The 18,039-nt window shown below is 39.8% G+C and overlaps 1 protein-coding gene across 2 annotated transcripts in view; it reads right to left on the bottom strand.

Annotated features, from left to right (window-relative positions):
- The window catches only part of abca12 (ATP-binding cassette, sub-family A (ABC1), member 12), a 74,223-nt gene that overhangs the window by 31,903 nt on the left and 24,281 nt on the right, over positions 1–18,039 (bottom strand). The window contains exons 18-33 of one of the 2 annotated variants that reach the window (XM_085374977.1): positions 15,530–15,638; positions 12,499–15,093; positions 11,382–11,494; positions 11,081–11,139; positions 10,740–10,888; positions 9,547–9,677; positions 9,194–9,336; positions 7,716–7,883; positions 7,327–7,541; positions 5,346–6,275; positions 5,051–5,157; positions 3,814–3,920; positions 2,598–2,797; positions 2,258–2,334; positions 1,285–1,415; positions 252–416 (exon numbers count right to left, since the gene is read on the bottom strand). In XM_085374977.1, coding sequence (XP_085231103.1) covers positions 252–416; positions 1,285–1,415; positions 2,258–2,334; positions 2,598–2,797; positions 3,814–3,920; positions 5,051–5,157; positions 5,346–6,275; positions 7,327–7,541; positions 7,716–7,883; positions 9,194–9,336; positions 9,547–9,677; positions 10,740–10,888; positions 11,081–11,139; positions 11,382–11,494; positions 12,499–15,093; positions 15,530–15,638 — 5,399 coding nt within the window. The remainder of the gene's footprint in view (positions 1–251; positions 417–1,284; positions 1,416–2,257; positions 2,335–2,597; positions 2,798–3,813; positions 3,921–5,050; positions 5,158–5,345; positions 6,276–7,326; positions 7,542–7,715; positions 7,884–9,193; positions 9,337–9,546; positions 9,678–10,739; positions 10,889–11,080; positions 11,140–11,381; positions 11,495–12,498; positions 15,094–15,529; positions 15,639–18,039) is intronic. The other variant, XM_085374978.1, reaches the window with a different exon arrangement.

Here is an 18,039-nt window from a genome sequence, read left to right as displayed (position 1 = left end):
AGGGTTTGTCTAGTAAACAAACATTTTCTTGTACAAAGGCCTTTTTTCTGGCTCACGTTGCTCAAACAAACACACCCTGGAAAAACGTGTTTTGTGACTGCCCAACAAAAACAATTTCTTTGTTGAAGACACATTTATGTGCCGTGACAGAACTCCCACATTTTTTTGTGTGTGTATCCGTGTCTGTGTGTCCCTGTGTGAGTTTGTGGTTTTTTACATAACAATTATTAACAATAGACTTAAAGCCTTACTTTGTATAACACTTGTTCAACGTTTAGATGTCGAGTCATCAGCAGTGACAATGTGTACCACTGTTCAACAGACAGAGAGCAGAAGGTCTTCATCAGATCAGCCTCTTCCATGTTTGCGAGTGGTGTGGAGGGGCAGTGACGCAGGTTCACCAGCCAGGACAGGATCTGTTCCAAAAAACATGAAGAGAGTTAAAGAACCAGCCTATATGACCAACAGGGGAGCAGAAGGAAGGAGGCATGTCATGCACAAAAATACAGGCCTTGTAGCACATATATATCATCAATAACAAATTTGCATTTCCACACTGTTTAACTGAGGTCTCTGTGGGCAGCCGACTTTCAAATCCCTGTACTGGTGAGGCATTTGGAAACATAGTGGGTGTGAGTTCTGTCCCATTTAGTAAAAATAAATGAATAAAAAAGACACTGTCTAGCATACTTATTAACATTAGTTTTGTATAGAGAAAAAATACTATGAGGCTTCGTGAAGGTGAAAGCCTGAAAGATGCTTAAACCGCACTAAAGATGTTCACAATCATGGAAATGAGTTTGCTCCAATTCAAAGGATGAGCAAGTCACAAATGTCACTGGCAGCCACTTAGTAGTCTATTTTGTCAGTTTACTCACCTATGTATGCGCAGACAGGCATGTTTTGCCTCCTGCTGGCTAAACTCCATTTAAGTGATTTCTTTGTAGTTTTTTTTTTTTACATAATCTGCATTACACAGTCAAAGACATTAAGAAAGCAGCCTTTTATTCTGCTCTGCTGTACGTCTGCTTGAGAGAAACCTTCTAAATACAGTGACCAGTCACTGAGTAATTTTCATTAGGCTTGCAATGTTCCCTACAACATTAAAGATACAACCTGTTTTTAAGCTTTGTTGTAAATGTACTGTATAAAATAATTAAAAAGCAAAGCTATATTAAAGCTGTGGTATTTTGAAGCAGTCTTACCGACTCTGGATTTTTTTATAGACTCAATGTTGTGTGTATTCAAATTTACTGAACAGTGACACAAGCTGTCTTTGCTTACCACTAGATTGTTGTTTGAGAGCGTGCTGTTCATTAGGAGGTCAAGAGTTGCTGGATCCAAATCCATGTACTGCTGCACGTCCAGAACAAAAGCTGTTTTATTCTTCAGAATCTCACCAAATGTCATCACTCCTGTGAAAAAATGTCAAGTGAAAACAGATCAATTATTGCCAGTTGATTCCTTCTGTTTCTGTATATTTTTCTAAGAGTTAAAATTACAAATAGATTTTGAAAGTTACAAATTGTTCATTAAAATTTATTTTACATTATTTGATTTGCCTCTAAAATATGCTTATCTATAAACAATGAATCTAAAATACTCAAAGGCCCAGAATGTCACGCACACATTTATATGGTGATTTTATTGAATGTCTTTAAGCCCATTTTACTAACAATCACATGCAATTTGAGAAATATGCAGCTTGAGGATCTTGCCCAAAGACCCTTTGACAGACTGGGGAAGCCAGGGGTTGAACTCCAACTATTTCTGACTGGCAGACAACCGACTCTACATCCAGAGGAACACAGGCACTGTCTAATCAATGCAGGAGCCTCACAATTCCTCGTAGATGTTTTTAAATATTTTGAAAAAAACATGTTTAAAAATATAGACCTGGTTTCAAGCCAGTCACACTCAGTGAGATGGTGGGTTTGATGTTTACACGAGCAACAAATACGAACAGTGGAAAAATTGGTCAACGGAAAGACAAAGTGGTGGCATCAGATGGAAATGAGCGAAGGGTGAGCTAAAATTAGTATTTTGTTTAATATCTACAAGGAAGAAACAAATAATAATACATGACTAAAAGTTTACATTTTTAATTCTGACAGTTCGAAATATACTTCTCGGTCACAATACGCCTAATTTAGGACAAAATGTATATATAATTTTACTTAGAAACTTTCCTTCTTCCATATAAAAAATTTTAAGGTGCAAAATTCTTAAACTATTGCAACATAAAGAAATATCTCACTTGAGGAAGTGCCGTTAATGTTGAGAGAGCTCACGCTGCTGATGTTAAAGCCCAGATTTTGGCTCAGCACACTAGACCTGTTATCACAAACAGAAAACAGACAAACCCAATTTGAGCAATAAATGAAAATATACAAATATATATATATAAATGTAATTTTCCAGACCTCAATACTATCCAAACAGAGCTTGGACAATTCAGTGATACAACGTGTTTTGGAAATTAAATGGTAGATAAACCACTAGTCAATTGCAAAAGCAGCTTTCTTTGAAGAAAGTGCTACTCTCTGCTAGGAAAACCGTTGAAATAAAAACTTAGAAGTATGATGACATCTTTGTACCAGTCTGTGTGGACATTGTAGCTCCTGGGGTCCCCAATTACAGTTTGATAGAAGATATCAACCAGAGATGTTGTGTTCATCACCAGACCCTCAATTATGACCTCTAGGCTGGGCAAGAAAGTGTGACAAAGCTGACCGGACTCTATGTTGAGGCTCTGCATCAGGAGGTGTACAGTCTCTGTATCCTCTAACAAACACACCTGTAAGAAATCAGTCACATTATGAAGTGCAATGACGAGTTTGATTTTCATGTCTGTTTAAACCCTTTAGTATGATTATTTTCATGTTTGCTTGAAAAAAAAAAAACTCCCTCTGCTTTACTGCAACTTCTGCATACGTGTACATTTCACACTTTGGAGAGGCAAGTGTGAAATGTACATGGTGGACAGGCGTGTCTATTACCCGTTTTGCTGTGATATTCATTTGAGATAGCTTCACTATTAGCCTTAAAAAAACAGGGCTTGTTCAAAGTGTTTCAGTGCTATTTTTGTGGAATACTGATGTCAATGCTGTGGCTTCTTATTAAACTCAGCAGTTTAATAAGTTTGCACAGGTCTATCTGGGAAGGTAGGCTTCAGCTAAATAAAGAATCAAATTAAAAACTATATTTCCATAGGTATATACAGCGCAAGTGAGACTATATGTGTGAGGTCTGCAATAACAAAAGGATATACATTTTAAGTAGTTCTAATTAAATCATCTGTTAGTAAAATATATAAAAACCCACACAGTGTTTTCCATGTAAACACACTGCTTCCACCTCATCTTCGGGATGTAACAGCATGTATAATTATGACTTACCTCATAATTACCTTTTAGTTAGTGTAATTAGGATTCTCAACCAGGTTTTGAATTACAAGCTATCACATAACCAGGGTTAGCTAATGGAACGTGCAGCAGGAACAAATTTGGCATGCCAAGTTTTCCAAGCAAATAAAAATTATTAATTGGTAGCACACAATGCAACCTATTATATTCAAGTATTTTCCACAATGTAAAAGGAATAAAACCCTGGGAATCTCAAGTATAGTAACAACTTTTTAATCGTGTTACCAATTTCTCATATACGATCTTAATCTCTAAATTATAAGAAAGAACCTAGACACTTGTTTTGCTTTTTGAAGCAGCGAGCATCTGTAATTTTCAGTTGTGAGTTATTATTTTACATTTTGTTTTAATGATAAATGTGTGCAATCAGAGTAATTAAGTCACAAACCAGGTATCTCAGGAGGTCTAGATTTTCTTTAAACTGTGGGTCTGTTGGGAGGGTCTGGAAAAGCTGACTAGCTGTTTTGATGATCTGCTGCACGAGCATCAGGTTCTCTGTGAACAGTGAGTGAGAGAGAGAAAGCGAGAATGGGAAGGGGAAAATGAAAGTGAGAGGGATGCTATTAGAGTTTGTAGTCTTAGGGAGTAAGGTCTGTAAGGTGACAGAATAACATGACATCCCACTGGGCTTCATTACAACTTGCACCATTACGGGGCATCGTCATCAGGCAGCAAGCAGCAAATGATGTGCTTAAAGTGAAACCCTGTACTAGACTGATGGGGCCAGAAGGGCCAGCAGTACTAGATGCTGTCGTGCATTAAAACACATCTGACAAGCCCTAAGAAAGGCACCACCTCAGGCAGCAAGATATGATGACAGAATATTTAATTAGTCTAAAATTAGACAATGTTGATGTTTAATCTCAGGCTGCTAAACATCTACAGGCCTTTGCAATTACAACAGTGCACTGTGTGTGAGTGCATCTGTGTGTGTGTGTGTGTGTATGAGTAAATATGAGTAGGGCTGCAGAGAAGTGAAGCTGCTGCTGCTTACAAAGTGATTCTATGCACTAAAAACATTATCACACAAGCACAGATGCAAATTAAAAGGAGGTCATAGATGTCCACTTGTGCGAGTGCGAGGGGAGACGTTTAGCGAGGGCGGACAGGATAAGTGATTGAATTCTACTTTGCTAATGAGATTTAAAAAGGTGCTGAGTGGCTTTCTGCTGGAGAATGGCCATATGGCCTTGGGCTCTTTGGGAGCTCAAGCTAAGCTGGTGTGAAGTCTTATTCCTCATATCTCCAGAATTAATTTTGCAATACTTTAATCATGTATACAATAGCAACAGCATTGGCAAAATATATTCTCGTCTTGCTGTGGTCTCGCAAAAGCTATAAAAGCTGAAGAAAAGGGTGGCATTGCTCTAAATAGCAGATTGTTGCTTATATGTACATACCTTCCCAGCAGGTATGTAAATACAAGCTGAAGCATCAGCGTGAGCTTGACAGCATGGCAACAATTAGACTTAGCATGGATAAAAGGAGATTCACTCTGGAGTCAGAATTGTAAAGTCACTTTAGTTTAACTAATAAATGTGCATTTCTCATCATAATGCTCCTCTTGGACAAAGAAGACTGTAAATGTCCAGATTGGGTCAAAAAGAACTGAGCCCTTGAGTTACCTTGAGATTCATTGGCTAGTGCTCTGGTGAAACTTTTAATCACAGCGGAGTATGGTAAGGCATCGGGAAGCATATCCACCACATTCTTGAGGAGATCCATTGACGACCTACAGGAAATAGGAAGGACTGTTTGTTAAACAGAGGCTTTTAAAATAGTTGACTATAAGGCAAACAAACTAAATTGAAAGTTTCTAGAAGCTAGAACAAATATAGATCTCACCATACATAGTGCACAAGATACATTCTTTTTTGTCACACCTTAAGCTGTAATGAAGGACATAAAAATAACACTTACTTTTCAAAGACGTCAGGGAGAGTGAGGAAGGAGAGTACCCCAAGTGCAGCATCAATGGTCTCTTCTCGAGAGGCATTCAAGCCCCACTGCATGCCACTTGTAGCTCCCTTCATCACAACGCTCAAATCGGGATTGGCAAAGAACACATGGGCTGTTTCCATAATTTCTGGTGTTGTAGGAGGGACAGCCAGAGCTTTGAACATGGTTGGGTAGTCAATGTAGAACAGGTCTATGAAGTCATTCATCGGGTCTGTTGTCATCATTAATGAGGCATCACGTCTGCGTCTGACCAAATGTGTGTGGTAACCGTCTGTCATTTCTGAGTCACTCAAATGTTGGACCATTGGGTCTGGAACATTACCGGTGCTTACCAACTGCCTAAACATAGCAATAACGTTTCCTACTAAGTCTTCCAGGAGCTCTACCGTTGCTTGCATGTCTGTGTTCATCTTGGCCAGGGCAGACAAGACAGGCCTTACGATGTCATAGGATCTGAACAGAGCCTCACTCAGCAGGTCTAGCCCAGATGCTTCGGTGGAGTGTAACCACATAGACAACTCGGCCACCTTCTCTGCTATCAATTTTGTGTCATTGGATCTCAAAAATTCCTCCAAGACTTGGTAAATCATAGGATCATCACCAAATACCTTAATGTTAATCATCAGTCTGATAACTTCTGTTGTCAAGTCGTAAAGAGATGCAGTTGTGTTCCCTGCTGGGATGGAGAAGATATCATAAGAGGAGATGTTTGCAGAGGAAAGGAAGCGCATTGCTGCTTCTTTGAGGAGCTCCTCGGCTGATGTGCTCTGTTGAAGTAGTTGATAGTTGTCCAGGATGTAGCCTGTAGCGTTCACAAGAGCTTCCATGTAGGGCTGCAAGGCGGGGGCCACATTATGCAATTCATCTGAGAGCATTTTGATGGAAGACAAACTGTAGAATAAAGAATTTGGCTGAATGTCAGGTTAAGCAGCACAGTACATCAAACATGGTCTATGTGACTGTGACTCTGTAAGCTGTCTCATGTAAAAAATATAAACATGAGTTCAAAATCTGGAGATTATTGGAAAGCCAAAATACTCACTGAATATAATGAAACGGATTTTTGAATTGGTCTTTTCAATACTATGATTAGATATAACATTCAGATTTAGAAAGAAGACATATTTCCTCTTCATCAGCCTTTTCCCATTTCATCTTTGATGAAAAAGACTGTAGAGTGTTTCCACTGTGATCACTGATCTATGACTTATGTAGTAAGACCTGACTGATTCCCTGCGATATGCAAAATGTGATCCTTATCACCACGCTGGTCTCATTATAGCAGCTGGCATATAAATGGAAATCAATTTTAAGAGGATGTCTCGGCTAGCTGAATTGTAGTTAAGCCGCTATCTGTGCAAGCCTGCCAGTTTTCGGGCAGGCTTGCATTAAATTAATCAAGTTCAATGCAAATGTGATCACTTCACATCCTTGTGTAATTACGTATGAATCAAATTGGTTTGACTGGAGCATCGTGGATAATGCTGTTATACCAAATGGAGTGGCAAGTTCATGGTGAGTTCATGTATACTATAGGTGAGTCATTTTCTGTGGTTCTTTATAAAAATTTAATTGACTGTTAACAGAATTTAGTGGGAATGTAAAGAACATTTCCACATTCAGATACCATGTTCAGGGGGTTTCTAACGTGGCTGTACGACATTTTGTTATGATTGTATCTTGCGATTGTGATCTACTGAAAGCTTGGATTACTCTTAAAACTATGACACGATTCTCATTCCTCATACTTGCTGTGGTCATAAAAACAGTTTGCTCCTCAAGTAAGTTTTGAAAGTCTAAATGCAGCTAGATGTGATGTCTCATCAACAGTCACTTAGTGATTCGATGGATTGACCATTTTGACCATAAAAAACATTTCCTCTAAAACATAGCAAACCATGGTCACTGCACATAGCAGTGAAATTATCTGACTGTAGCTCACCTGTTTTGCAACTGCATGTCTTGGAGCTGGTTTTGCCAGTAAAGCTGTTCCTCAGGACTCATAGACTGCTCTACCAGCATTGAGATGTGGTTGGAGAAATTCATGACAAACTGATTTATCACAATTACGTTGTTAATGTTGACTTGGTAGAGTGACTTTACAGTTTCTACAATCCTAGCAGCTGTGTCGCTCACATTGGTTGGTCCCATCATCTGCTTTAAAGACAACATAGAGCAGAGAGGGACCATTAGCAATCAATAACTTTCTCCGTGCGTCAACACTGACCCCAAGTGGTAAAACTGTTAATTGTACTTGCAAGTGTGAATGCGGTATATATTTTACTATCAAGTGAAATTAAGTAGTACTTAATTTGACATTTTTACACTTACACTCATGTTCATTTGGGAGTAGAGATTCTGTGCGGAAGCATAGGCCTCCAAAACAGGCTTCAGGCTGATGTTGCACCACACAGCCATGGTGTTAGGGCTTAACCCTGCAGCCTCACTGACTGTCTCCCACACTTTGAGAACTTCACTGCACTCCAAGGTGCCATTAGCCTATAACAAAACAAAAACATGTGTCACGTGTTTCATAAGCACTGGAAAAAACCTGTTCAGTTACTAAGATGAAGAAATGAGGAAAAGGTCAGAAGTCTCACACAGATATTTTCACTTTTAATAGACTGGTACACACCCACAAGCAAGCTGCTCTTTAAAAAAAAATGTATTTACAAAGCAGCAACTGTTTCTGTCACGTCAAAAGTCTATTACAGGGATTAATGTTAAGGTAGGCTATAATAACAAATCTAACAGTAGCATTTTCAGGAATTAACATGATATGAATACATAAATATGCACTGATGCCAGGAAAGCATTAACAACACACCAATACTTGTTTCTGTACAGTCAATAAGTCAGCAGCAGATGTGCTTAATATAATCTTGTGATTTTATGGTTTGTAATTTATGTCAATTTGTGAGCTTTTGAGATGTTACCTATGGATAAAGGTATCCTCTCTCCTTGTTAGCTGTTTTCAAGTTACATTAAGTTAAACTACCCCTTTAGCTTATTTTAGTCTACTAATTTAAGTAAGCTTACAGAGCTGCTAGAAATGCTATATCAACATATTAACTCAATAGATATTTAAGTGATATCAGTATATACATACAGCTTTCAAAAGGCAAGTCATTACTGCCACACCAGTTTAAGAGAGCAGCACATTGCAAACAAGCGCAACAGTAGTTGTCCTGCAATGAATCAAGTTATGTGTTTCAAATATCTCTCAGTCAAGGCTGAAAAAACATTTTAAAAAAGACCAATTCTGATACAGGTATCTTGGATTAGGCAAAATATGTTGATATTATCAACTGGCCAGTATATACTATAAGACTTAGAAGTCGAGTTTGGGGGTCATACGCTGACAAGTTGTTATTGTGTGTGTTATTTTGTGGTTCAGCAAGACTATATAATGCCTACCTGGCATAAATAACAAAAGAAAAAATATCAAAGCTTATATATAGTCAACAACTCTACCCTGATGTTAGCCATAGCTAAATGTTTTCTGCGTCATCGCATCAGAATCTTGTCTGTCTACATCTGTCTAACTCTGACGAAAGTTAAATAACTCAACAAATTCTGATGCAGAGAAGCGGAACAGAGAAGAAGCGAGAGAGAGAGAAAAACCTCACAGCCTCACTGTTTTAACTTCTGTCAAGGATGAAGGAAGGAAGACAGACATTGCTGTGTGCAATTACGCACACACATACACATGCAAACATTTCCATAAATGAGATACCGGCAGATGACTAGGGAGACACTTGCACGAATGATACAGCAAGTCTAAAAAGCATTCTTTCAAGAACACTGACCTGCTGAGCCGCCCGCACTGTGCTTTCAATGGCAACCTGAAAATTTTCCAGGACTTCAGAAAAATTGTAATGAGTGTTGTTCAAAGACTGTGCAGCTTCTCTCATCAGGTTCAGGATGGGAATTTGAAGGCTTTGTATCATCACTGAAAAGAAGAAGACAAAATGGCTTGACCCACAAGTTTTGAAAAAACAAAACAAAACAGCAGCAATACAGCACATTAGTAAAAGTGGCAGACATATCAGGAAATGACTATCTCTTACTTGGCATGTGCTGCATTAGTCATAAGTTGTGTCTAAAGAACAAGTAAATAAAAGTAAAGCTGGCACTATATGTTCTTCCTTAACATTCTCACCATTTCCAGCTTGGATGTTCTCCACTAAAGTTCCAACCATTTTTTCAAACTGTGGGATAACAGACATTAAATTGTCCAATAACTCTGTTCCTTCAAGGGTGGACAACAGGGTTCCCAGCATCTGTTCAAGCCTGTAACAAATTAGTAACATATTAGGTATGGTTTAGGGTAATCACAGAACAGAGCGGCAGTCTTTACTGTGAAGCAAGTTACAATTACTGTCAAATTATCGTGGGCATCAGGGTAATTTGGGGCTTTTAATGATTTCTTTGAACTGTTACATATATAAACAAGTGCAGATTCAAAGATCAATCTGGAAACCCCCAATACTCAAGGCTGCCATGAACTGGAAACCACATCACTATCCACAGTGAAGCCAGATTTATATTGCCATGGACTGACACATCTTGAAATCTGTTGCTGCCCAAATGAAAAAGTCAAATGCCTTCTAAAGAAATGTTTTATGGTCACACAAGCTATTTGGACACCCCAACATTAAATGGGTTTGGAGTAGTAAAAGAAAGGTTTTCTAACCTAAGAAATCTTTATCAGCTTTCAAGCATATTGGTGATAGGATCATGGGGGTTTTGCTACTGATACATTAAACAAAACAGATGGAATAATGAAGAAGGAGGACTACCTTCAAAATCTTTGATGCTCCAAAAGTTGAATGATGCCAAACAAAAAAATTGTTTTTGGAATGAATAAAACAGGATAACATTAGGCTGCTGCCATCAATTTGAATGAACTCTGCCAATTCTGCCAAGATAGGTGGTTAAATATCCAGCCAGAATTATGACCAGAAGCTTATTGATTGCTACTAAAATTTGGTTGAGGTGCAACTTCCCAAGGCACATTTAACAAAAATATTACTGGGGTTAAATGGACAATAGAAATAAATATATATTTATTCAATCTTGTGCACCCAGTTCCTGTTTTTCAAAGTTAATCAAAGATTCTTATCAAAAGGATAAGAATGTACACAGTACAATCGTTACACTCTGGAAAAACAACAGTTCAAAGAAATTATTAAAAGCCATGAAAGTGCCATGAAATTTATGCCCATGATGAGTGTATGTAAACTGTAAAACAAAATTACTTCCTACACACATCAGGTATGCAATTTAATATCAAACTGCTGTATAACAACAAGCCATTTGGATTGTTACCATTACACTGATAATTACACTTACTTGTTCCATGTGTCTTGGTCTGCATTCCCAGTTAATATGGTCTCCAGGACTGGAACAAGTTGAGTAAAAGCCTCCAGGGATGGAGCAGTCATATGTGAGCCAGTGCCTTCCGCAACCAGTGGCCAAAACATGCTCACAAGTTTGCCCAACTAATAATAAAAAGTGTCAACAATAAGTGTGCAGTCCCGTGAGATGTTTTTATTATTAATAAAATTATTATTAATTAAATGTCATTTTTAAATTGAACACTTTTAGATGTTATGTTTTCAATATATAAATGTACGTTAAACTAATTTTACCGGACATATAATAAAATAAAAATAAAAGTGCAGACATTTTACCTGCTGAATGATTTGTTGTGCTGATGCATTTTCAAAGCCTGCCCAGAGGTTCATGTTACCTGAAATCATTAAAAAAAAATGTGCTCACACATCAGGCCTCGTGGATGTGGAACTGCAAGCAGAACGACCAACTCTTACAACATATATCAGAAGCATTGTGGTACTTTGATCTACTCTTGTTCTTAGGCTTTTTGGCATAAATGCCGGAATGATGAAGTGCACAATATGACCTCCACTCAATCAGATTTCATCAGGATTTAACATGCAGTCCACCTACAGTGGTATTAAGAAGCTGACTTGCCTTGGCCATACTCCAAGATAACCTGAGTGATGTTAATGAGGGCAGAAATGTAGGGCTGGACTGGGGATTGCTGTGACAGGAGGCTCTGCAGCGTCTTCATTTCATTGAAAATTCTTAGGAAACAAAGCAAATCAAGATTTCAGATCTTAACAAGTCTTATCAAATGTTCTTTGTGTTCTCTAATGATTGCATAGAGTAGAACTGCATGCATGCAATCATTCTGTTAATTTATTTATTTTTATCTCAGAGCATTAATAAGGATTAGAAGTACATGTAAAATCCCTAGTACCTGAAATAACCTTTTTATTTGACAAAAATAAAAATAAAATATAAGAGAGAACTTTTGGACAAGATCTAAACTACAATTAGACCTATAAATTTTCCTTAGAAAAATTAAACATCAGATTTGTTAAATTTCACAGAGAACTGCAATAGGTTGAAAGCAGAGTATTACTACAGACTACTTTTGTAGAGTAAAAATAGACTAAAACATCTGTTGCAGCTAAAAATATATTAAGAACTTTAATTTGAAGCAATTTTGGGTGCTGGAAAAGCAAAGTGATACTTACTGCACTTGTTTATTTTTTATAGTACCGGTAAATCAAAAGCATGCTTTTAGTTCATCTAATGCATAGGTGTCAAACTCTGGCCCGCGGGCCAAATTTGGCCCGCAGCCTAATTACATTTGGCCCGCGAAGCCATACCAAATTATTATTAGAGCTGGCCTACTGGTATTATACAGCTAATATATATATTGTTTAGTATTAAGCTTTGCTTGTCCCATATTCAGTTTTCCAGCAGAACTTATTTAAGTCCATAAGAAAAGATTCCTTCTTATATCTGGAGGAAGTTTTTTTTTCAATAAATATTAACGTTAGCCCGCAACTTTGTTCCAGTCTTGAATTTTGGCCCACTGTGTATTTGAGTTTGACACCCCTGATCTAATGCTTTATTACATTTAATACATCATATATTAGTTTTTGTGAGGCGTTATTTTAAAGCAATCCATATTCTTAAAGCTATTTTGAAATGATTCATATTTGTTAAAGAGTACTCATTCGAGCCCCTTCTGTTACAAAATTATGGTAATTGTGTACAGTAAAGTAGCGAAACTCACATCTGATTCAGGCTGTCTTGTCCATTGGCTTCAGAGATGGTCTCAAAATATGTTTTTACAAACTTGAGTGAGCCAAGCATGTATTCTGCAACCATTTCTGGTACAGTTTGTTGGATGATTCTCTCAACTTTCTCCAGGATGACGATGGAGATGTTTTTAGCTGAAGCGAAGCTCATGTTTCGTTGGACAATGAGATTTACTGACTCTTGGACAATTTCCAGAAAATCTTGCTGTGACAGTGGGATAACAGTAATGTTTGGGATCTGTATAACATGTTGCACTACTTCTACAATGGCAGCTATGAAGCTTTCATCCTGTAGGCCTTGTTGCTCTGCCACCATAACAGCTTTGCTTAGAGACTCTGTGATATTGTTTATTATGGAAAGGTAGGCCAGCTGATCATCACTGAGAAAATTTTCCACTGTCTGCAGGATGTATTGGAGATCTGTCACAGGGGTGGCAATGGTGGAGTTTTTCCATTGGATCATACTGCTAAGGAGCAATGCGACATCGGGCTCTGTCATCCACTTCTCAATGAGACCAAGGTACTGCTTAATTTGGAGCGCCATGGAATGCAGAATGGTTGCATCGAAGTGCTGTTCAGAGCCTTCAGTGTTATTCCATGACTCAAGGTTGACCTCTATTAAGTCCAACAGATGCTGAAGAATCTCAATTGCTGTCTGGCCAGTTTCAGTCACAACGGTGCCATCTATTGGGCCTTGGAGGCTGTTTATTAGGAACTGGACCTTGTCACTAACAAACAAAGAGAAATTTGTCTGTGCTAGCTGTAATGCCACTTGCATTTGTGTGATGGAAAAGAAAGGATGAAGGAGCTCTGCGGTTGCACTATCGCTGGTGATGTTTTCCAGCCGTTTCAAGTACCATTCTATAAGCTTTAGATATACTGTCTGGACTTGCACAGGGTCCGTCATTTGGGAGGTGTTTACTGGCTGCATGTCGGCAATCAACTGTATCAGACCCTCTACCACTTCTATTTCATTCATGATCTCTGGAGTGTTTAGGTGGCTCTGGTCTAGGCTCATCTTGATATTAGTTAGGGTGAGATTCAAGCTGTCTACAAGAACCATGTTAGGACCGGAGTTGAAGTTAACTTGGGTGAAGTCATTGATAGTCTTATTGACAATTACAGGGATGAGGGAGAGGATGTCTGTGTTGTTATGGAGAGAAGGTACCTGTGTCAGAAAGCTGCTGAACATATCTATGAGTCCCGTAACACACTTGGTTGTTACCATGATGTCATTCTGGGGTTCAAAACAGCTCTCAACATTTGCAATCCCGATTATATTTGACATGAGTTTATTTATGTTGGAAGCTCCAGCTAGCTCGGCAATAGCATTTAGGTCCTCAATGGTTAGGTTTGTCTGTGTAAGGGCATTCTGGACATCGGACACGGTAACATTTGGTGTATTCATGACCACTTTGATGAATTGGAGGGTCTGCTTGAATGTTTCCAGAGCGGCAGTATCATTTGGTGACAGGAGCAATGAGAAAACCAACGAAGCTATGTTTTCATATTCTTTATCCCCCAAACCAAATGGACCAATTTTGATGGTGACAGTCCCATTGGCTGTGAACATCATGTCTAATATCTGATCCAGAAATTTAGAGATTTCTGAAAATCCAGCCAGACAGTCCTCGCCTGCTGCGCATTTGGTTATATTACTCTGCAGAGCCTTGAAATCCTGAAGAAACTGAGCAGCATCACTTTGGATTTCCTTTGGCAGGAATGCTACAAATTTCTGGATAACAATGTCCTGGGCAGCATCTGGTCCAGCCTGAGTGAGGTTCTGCAGGCTCTCAGGTGTGAGGAGGTTGAGAAAGTCCATGGAAAGCAAGTGGAGGTCAGTGACTTGAGCCGTGCTGTACTGGCCATTTGGTAACACGACATGTTCAATTTTTCGTAGCCTATAGAGGGAAACCACAAACTCTTGAATCTGACGGACGTACCCAAGAATGATCTCAGTTGGGTCACCATTTGGAGAGTCCATCACTGTCTTGAACTGCTCCACAGCACTGATGATGGCTTTTACAAAACCCACTGAGGTCTGGTTGGTGAAAGGCTCAATTGCTTTTATGAGACTGTCCACTTCATCAGAATGGAAGTAATCAGAATAGGTAAGCAGAGTGTGTCCCATGATGTTTGGGAGATACAATGTGAGGTTACCCTCCAAAGAGAGGAACTCCCTTATCAGCTTTTCCAGTTCAGGCAAGGTTGGGTCTGTTTCATTGAAGGTAAAAATATGCTGGTTTAACCTGCCAAGTTTGGAGGCTACAGCAAGGATTGTGGAGGCATTAAGCGGAGACTCTTGGCTGAGCAGAGGAACAAGTGATGACAAACCCGTGGACTCTAACAGGGCATGAATGTTTAGAGTCATGGTAGCTGGGTTAGTGATGTTTTGATTGGGAAGCTTGGAGATTGTACTGAGGAATTCATCCAGGTTATACATCAGATTAATCAGGTAATCAGAGAGGGCATCACCTCCTTTGATTTCCTGTTTCAAATATACAGCTGTCTCATTTGTATATATTTCACCATACACATGTTGCAGTAGATTCACAGATCCTTTGAGCCAGCTACAGAGAAACAGAAGAGTAAAACAGAACATGCCAACTTTATAAAGTCCTGAAAGCAATGCATGTGTAACATTAAAAATAACAGAGAGAATTGAGCGTTTCTATTTAACTGTAATACGAAATGTTGTTGTCACTACAAAAAACATGGTAATCAAACTAAAGTGCTGACAAACATGTTATGCTAGCACGCATTAAGAAAACATTTTTTGTAGGCTACTAGTTACAAAAAGGCAGTGCGACAGCAATTCCTGTTGGCTTGTTAAACAGGCAGCTCACTGTAGCTACTTATTTAACAAACATACGGTAACAGAACAGCGTAAATCTCTTTATCTACACTGATTATTATGTTTTTAAAAAGCAGAAGACATGCTTCAATTCTAAAGCATAAAATTTCCATGTATATTTCAATCAAAACTAAAAAATCTTTGTCACTTACTTCACAAGGGCATCACTTGGTGACATCAGAGCCTGAGTCATTGCTTGAACAAAGTGTGGCCAGTTGAAACCAGTGTCACAATGAAGGGCTAAGTTCTTGTTCAAAGAACCTACAAAGCAACACATGCTAGGAATTAGCTGCATTGACTGGAACAAACCGGATTAACAGGCTTTTACACGTATACTAAATAAATATATTTTGTAACTGAGCTCCTTTGATTTGTAGAATTATAATAAAATACAACTTTAATCCTTTCTTTTGTTGAACACAGTTTAGTAGTCACATATTGTCTAAAAATATGTCTGTGAAGGTTCTCAGTCATCCAGGTCATCGTAGTCAAAGGAGCTTGCAAAGAAAAGCGTCTGGACTTCTTTAAGTTGCTTGAAGACGTTTCACCTCTCATCTGAGAAGCTTCTTCACTTTGAACTGAAGAAGCTTCAGTTCAAGCTTCTTCAGTATTTAGATATATTTGTATGATATTTGTATATTGTTAGTTTTCAGTTCAGTTCAGTTCAGTTCAGTTCAGAGAAGAGAAGAGAAGAGAAGAGAAGAGAAGAGAAGAGAAGAGAAGAGAAGAGAAGAGAAGTGTCATGGTCCTGGGCCGTGTTGGCCCAGTATTCTTAGTTCTCTTGTATTTTTGTATTCAGTTCCCTGTTTAGGTTCTGTTTCCTGAGTTGCCCTGTTATGTGGTTCCCTGTGTGCTTTCCCTTTGTGACTCTCACCCCCTGTGTGCCCCTCTATGTATTCATGAGCCCTTGTCCCCTTTCGTGTTTTATTCCATGTTTTCCCCAGCCTGTTATGTCTGTGTTCTCCCCGTGCTCTCTCCTCCTGTCTGAACCTCTGTACTTCCTGTTTTACTTTGACAGTCTCTCGTCAGTATGCGTCATGTTGTGTTCACTCCTGCCCTGTCTCGTTATGATTATCTGTGTCAGCTGTGTTCCCCGTGTGCTCCCACTTCCCTCGTTAACCCTCTGTGTATTTATGTCTGCGTCTCCCTCAGTTCTGTGTCGTAGTCTCCCTCATGCTGCGTGGATTTCCCTGTGTCTCTCTCCAAGTATTAGTTTATTGTGCCCAGTTTAAGTTTTGTATTTTCCTGTCATCTTGTCAGCAATAAAGCTGCCTTTTGAGTTCATCCCTTGAGTCCGTGAGTTTTGCGATTGGGTCCTCATCCTGCCTGCCACACAGCCGACCATGACAGAAGACTACGACCACGACATGGACCCAGCAACTCACAACCCCTCCGCTGAGCTCCGGGAGGATTTAATCTACACGGTGGAATATCACTGTCAGGAGTGGGAAGTGCTGCCAGGAGACGAACACCGGGAGGTCGTAGCCGTCCGTCTACAGCGGATGGTGTCCGGACTCCCGTGGCTGTTCGGCGCGCTGCACCCCCACATCCGGGACTTCCTCGTTTCCACCGTAGGCATCCGCCCGGAGCTGCCTCTCCAGTGTGAAGAGTCGGAGGACGTTCAGCCCGGTCCGCTGGAGGATTCGCGGTCCGGCTCGTCTCCTCCCCCTTCCCGGAGAAAACGGCGTTCACGTCGCCGGCGTTCCCGAGCAGCGGAGCAGTTTTCATCCCTGGGTGAGAGTGACTGTGCGTCACACTCTCAGCCCAAGTTTTCTGGACCCGGACTTCATGACTTTTCCACCACTGTGAGTAACTCTGTTTTGCCCGCCATTGTGTTTCCTGAATCGGATAACTCCACCACTGTGTGTTTGGACTCTGGAGACACTATACAGCGAGGCACCTCGGTGTCGGATCATTCACCAGTTGCTAGCAACCTTTGTGTTTTTGAGCCCTCTGATTTTTGTAAAGCTCGCAGTATGTCCTTTGATTTAACCGATATGAATGTGTTACATGTAGAGACAGCTGAACCTAAGACAGCTATCCTACACCAGACTCACCCACACACTGCTACCAGCATTGCAGCCCCACAGAACTGTTTTAACCAGCCTGTACACTCTGGGGTTTTCCAGTCTGAACTCAGCCACACACCACCACCATCATCAGCCAAACCATCTGAGACTGAGTGTTCTGTAACTGATGCTCCTTCTAGTAACTGTTTCATGTGCCAACCCGTTGTGTCTTTTGACATGTCCAGTGGTGCCCAGTCAGGTCCACAACCAGTGTTTAATCATTCAGTTTCTCGAGTGAGCGGTAACAAGATGGTCGCTTCCTTTGCTAAGCTAACTGAAAGACTAGGGTTAAGCGTTAAAGAGTTGCTTGATCGGGTCAAGTTTTGTGACCCACGGCAACGCATGCTTGATCCTGTTCGCTACTCCTCTGAACCTGTTGCTGTGAAAACGGTTGTGGGTGTTACTTCGTCCCTGGACTGTGTGGCTCCCCATCCAGTTCAATCTGAGTCAGCCTGCCGAGTTGGTTCACCTATGGACTATATGAAAATTGACTTTGTTTCTCAACCTGTGTTTGTCCTTCCAGCCTCGATTCTGAAAAGAACTGTCTCTGGCGTTCTTCCTTCTCTGACCTGTGTTAGACAGCACACCGTTCC

Source organism: Diplotaxodon limnothrissa, linkage group LG16 (genome assembly GCF_057381915.1).
Source record: "Diplotaxodon limnothrissa isolate DT_005_m linkage group LG16, D_limnothrissa_male_GT1.1, whole genome shotgun sequence".
NCBI classification, from domain to species: Eukaryota; Metazoa; Chordata; class Actinopteri; order Cichliformes; family Cichlidae; genus Diplotaxodon; species Diplotaxodon limnothrissa.
Note: the sequence above shows the minus strand (reverse complement) of the source record. Positions and strands in the feature narration are given on the sequence as shown.